Source organism: Pundamilia nyererei, unplaced genomic scaffold (assembly GCF_000239375.1).
Source record: "Pundamilia nyererei isolate P.nyererei 1_Seehausen unplaced genomic scaffold, PunNye1.0 scaffold00029, whole genome shotgun sequence".
Lineage (NCBI taxonomy): Eukaryota > Metazoa > Chordata > Actinopteri > Cichliformes > Cichlidae > Pundamilia > Pundamilia nyererei.
Genome location: NW_005187430.1, coordinates 4,580,884 through 4,585,488, shown reverse-complemented (window position 1 = coordinate 4,585,488; position 4,605 = coordinate 4,580,884). Strand labels below are relative to the sequence as shown.

Here is a 4,605-nt window from a genome sequence, read left to right as displayed (position 1 = left end):
GTAGTAGGCTTTCGAGCCTATACAGCTTGGAGTAAGACAACATGCATGAAGAGGATGATGTGGACAAAATACTCATTTGCCTAATAATTCTACACTCCCTGTACATGATGTTAGCATGACAACATGCTAAACCTGTGCCACAATGTTGCAACAATGCAGCAACACCCGTGTTAATTTTCAACTTCAGTGTTTCTGCAGAGTCACAGTGGAGGTTTAGAGAAAAAAGGAAGGGATCCCGTGGGGGAGAAATAAAAAGCTTTCTGGTTTCTAAGAAGGCGAATGTGTGAGGTTCCTTTCTCATACACGAGTGGGGTAGTCCCCGTTTTCTTTCATGTTGGAGCTTTCATGTTTTGCCTTTGATTCTTAAACCTCTGTTCTTGTAACTTTCCTCAGTTGCACGTTTGAGTTTCCAGTGCACGACATTTAGATTTTCTTGTTTACTCAACAGAACAGAACATTTGTAGTTGATCATGAAGCAATTTCGACAACCTTATTAACATCCTGTTTTGTCATTTGTGCAATAAGAAGTTTCACAACCATTTAATGCAATCAGAAAATTACATGTAAGCACACTTGATTTAGTTAATGACCGTTATTTAACGTCTCAGATAAACTGTATTGAAGAATTCATTGCAGGAAATATTTCGTTTAAAAAGGCTCAAATTTATATACTATATCACAACACCAGCTTAAGTTGTCTGAATATTTCAAAAGATATAAAAATAGTTGTTTACTTGACAAAGAAAGTATTTTTGTCTCTCCAAATGGACCTTGAATATAGTGTGGATACCCTGCTTTATATCTATGGATGTCTGTACTCTTTCTCAGAACAATGGTGAATGTTCACTTTGGTTACGTATTTGCCCCTCAGCTTCGTAATGCACATATGAATAAAGAGACGATGCGGTGGAGGTGTGAGGTTTATAATAATGTGGCCACCCAGTAGCACAGGAAGTGAAAAATCTATAAGCAGATACCCGTTTGAGGCCTGTTTGTTTGTCTTCCTGACAGAGCTGACAACTTCCCGTTGGCAGCATATTTATGCTAACTGGGGAATTTTTCTCACTCATTTAATTTTTTTAAACCAGTCACTACAGATCAGATGAGACTTTCCTATGAGTCACAGTGCAGTGAACTTGGTGGCACCGTTCCACACACTTTTAAGGCCTTCATATTCATGTGGGGCGCTGAGTGTTACATCAGAAGTGAGCATTGTTTTACTTCATTGTTCTTGCTCACCGGCCCTGACAACAAAAACAAGGGGCCTCCCGCAGGGTATTGTGGTATGTCAGGACGCACAGCTGTTTGGTATTAGTAGGTCGCAGACACTCACACACCCTGTTACCCTGTGCGAGGACAGATTAGCCCCATTCATGATCACAATACAGTCATTCACACTGCTTCATGGCTGCACGCAGCGGCGAACTAATTGTTAATGTGATTCGTCACAAAAGCACTTTGAGTTGTTGTTACTATAGTAAGAAGAGTAATCAACACCAGAACATTTCAGCTCTGTGTTTGGATTTTTATTGACAGCGAAAAAAGATGCACCTGTGCATTTTTCAATACGATGCATAATATATTTTCTCAGGAGGTTGTTCTGGATTTGGTCAGCTGTCAGATCCGTGACGAGCACCTGGAACCACAGGTGCACAAAATAGTTCCTCGCACTCTGCAGCTCTTTTCCGGGCACGCACAGAAGCCCAGTTTAAGTATCAAATAACATGAAGCTATAAAAAATAAGCCTTTGCTGATAGTCAGAACACACATACTTTAAGATGATATGAACTAGTGAAAAGCAGCACATTTGAATATGCTATAATACAGCTTCTTTTCACTTCTTTTCACACGCCTGTTCACTGGAGAGTGATAGTGTTTGTGTGTTAATCATGCAAATGGATTCTTTTCTGTTGCAGGTGGTACAGGCTCAACTCGAAGACGGGGAAGAAGGAGAAGGAACGGGGAGACATTCAAGTCACCATCCAGTTCACCCGCGACAACCTGACAGCTAGCATGTACGACCTTGTCATCAAAGATAAAAGCGCCTCCACCTTCGGCAAGCTGAAGGAGCGCATGAAAGGCAAGAGGAGATCCAGCGACGAGGACTCCTCTTCGGCCGTCCTGCCGAGTGGGTATGGCTCTTTGTACCGCATGCGCCAAAGACTTCCTAGCGACGGAGGCGGAGAGGAGGATTATGAGGACGACGAAGGGGGCGAGGTCCGGAGGAGCAAGATGAGAACTTTCTTTTTGAGGGGAAAGTTGCGAAAATCGTCCGACACTCGGTCCAGCACGTCCCTGGGCTCGGAGAGCAGTGAGTCATCGTCACGGGGTGGGAGCCTCAGTCCCACGGCCGGTATCAGCGTGGTGGTGTCCGATCTCTCTAACTCGCCCAGTAACAGCAGCAACCTGACAGCAGATAACAGCCCAGGTGAGCTTGTTGTCACTTTAGTATCAAAGTGAAATATTCTTCTTGTATGATAATGTCTAGAACATGGATTTGTTAGCTGTTGTGTTTCAACCAAAGGAACAGAAATATTTGTTAGCAAGAGTTTTCGAGGTTATTCTGTAAATGTCACAGACTTTAAGTTAAAGTTATACATGTGGAAGTTCTATTTCTTGATAGTTGTGCTGCCTGAAATCTCATCTACACTGAGAGCAGGGTTTAAAAAGCTGCACTACGAAGCACAGTTTCTAGAAAAGATTCTGCAATCGTGGGTAAATTTTCATTGACACCTTTGTCCGCCAGAAACACTGATCAGCTCTGTTTTGAAAGACATTGTCAGGAAAATGTCAAGAAGGCTTTACCAGCTGAAGTTTAATGGAGTAAAGTCATGTTTTCCTGTTCTCAATTTTCTTCCATTCCCTCCTCCTCGCCACGATTTGCAGAGCACACAGCAAACACGTCGCCCAAGTCTTCGTCTCTCAAATGCGAGTTTGGTGATGAGGCCGGTGAGATCACCATTGCAGTGCCTCAGCCCACTGTTTGCATCAACGGAAGCCATTCTTACAACGTGCAGCCCCAGGCCCCAGGCTCAGGAAAACCTGCAGGTTCTTTAGGCCTGGGACTGTTGCAGAAGTCTATGCCTCTCTCCGTGTCTCTACAGAACCTCAGTCAGCAGGCCTCCATAGATCTCCCTAAAGGTGGTGTGGGAGATGGGCGCCGCTGGTCCTTTGACAAGCCCGGCGAGGAGGAAAAAGCAGCCATAGCTGCGGCTCTGGAGAAAAGCGGCCCGATGCTGGGTGAAAACGAGGAGCGCCTGGGACAGGCTGCTCCGACAGAAGCCACGTCATGGTCCTTTGCTTCCACAGTGGAGGCGGGGGACATCCAGGGGAAAAAGCAGAGGAGGAACTTTTTCTCTCATGCGGGGAAGGGACAGAGTCAGCCCAAGGATGAGTGCGAGCGGGCCCATGCTGCAACTGATGAGAAACAAAGGGGATGGTTTGGATCAAAGGACTCGCAGAGCAAACCCAGGTGAGATACACACTGATCACAGAGAAGACGTCCGACCAGTTTAAACCTTTGGTACAAATATTATTTGAATGAAGGTCAAAAGCAACCAAAAACAAAGTGCCTGCTGAGAGTTTGTACCTGCACATTTAGACTTCCAGTATCATTACTCACAGAGTGAGGTGCGTAATTGCATGTGACCCGTATACGTTTTATCTTACTTTAGCAATCATAAGGGCATCAAAGAATGTTTTTGATGTGTAAGATGATATTTTGGCAGCAGAGCAGAATGCAAATGCGTGTTCGAGTAACAGAAAGTGTTATAGCGGTGTTACCCTAGTATTACTAGATAAAATCTTTAAATGTGCATTTTATTTCAAGATCAATGATCTTGAAATGAATTTCTAAATGAATCTCTGCACAAAATTTTCTCTAGCCTCTCTAGTGCAGGTTGCCAGATACAGCCAGTGAATACAGGCCACTGCCACCAGACATGGCAACCAAGCTACGACAGAGGCTAGCAGTGACAGGTTTTGACAAACAGTTTTGAGTAGCAGTGAAACAGACTTCCTTCCTGGCTCTAAATTAGCACTCAATTTCCTGTGGAGCACCTCATTTGGCGTGACATTGCACGATATCTGTTGACTACCACTATTTGCTTAAACCGATGACGCTCACAGTGCAGCAAAAGCGTAACTTAAACCCATTCTTAGGAGGGTTAAATGACGGCGTAGATGTTTACTTCCTGTGCACCAGCATCACAGCTAGAAATTGCTTCCAGCTTTGCACATATCCCTCCTGGTTTCAGTCTCTGGTTACAGCAGGTATCTGCAGTGCAGATGGAGGAGGAGAGCTGCTCTTGTGAAATTAGCTCTGTCAACTTTCAACCTTGTGCACGCTGTAATATGCTTCAGTAATAATGTTCATTTCATTGGAAAGATGATGATGTGAGCTGGGAAAAAGAAATCATTCTTCTATTACAGGTTGTGTGTGTGTTTATGGGCAGGGAGAAAGTGGGGGAAGAAAACCTCGTCTTATTTTATATCCACTTCTAACACAAGTGCATACAGTGGGGCAAAAAAGTATTTAGTCAGCCACCGATTGTGCAAGTTCCCCCACCTAAAATGATGACAGAGGTCAGTAATTTGCACCAGAGG

The 4,605-nt window shown here is 44.2% G+C and overlaps 1 protein-coding gene across 4 annotated transcripts in view; it reads left to right on the top strand.

The window, feature by feature from the left end:
- rab11fip5a (RAB11 family interacting protein 5a (class I)) overlaps nucleotides 1–4,605 on the top strand; it is a 33,947-nt gene that overhangs the window by 16,666 nt on the left and 12,676 nt on the right. For all 4 annotated transcript variants that reach the window (XM_005728679.1, XM_005728678.1, XM_013909710.1 and 1 more), the window contains exons 2-3: nucleotides 1,917–2,428; nucleotides 2,887–3,472. In XM_005728679.1, the coding sequence (XP_005728736.1) occupies nucleotides 1,917–2,428; nucleotides 2,887–3,472 (1,098 nt within the window). The remainder of the gene's footprint in view (nucleotides 1–1,916; nucleotides 2,429–2,886; nucleotides 3,473–4,605) is intronic.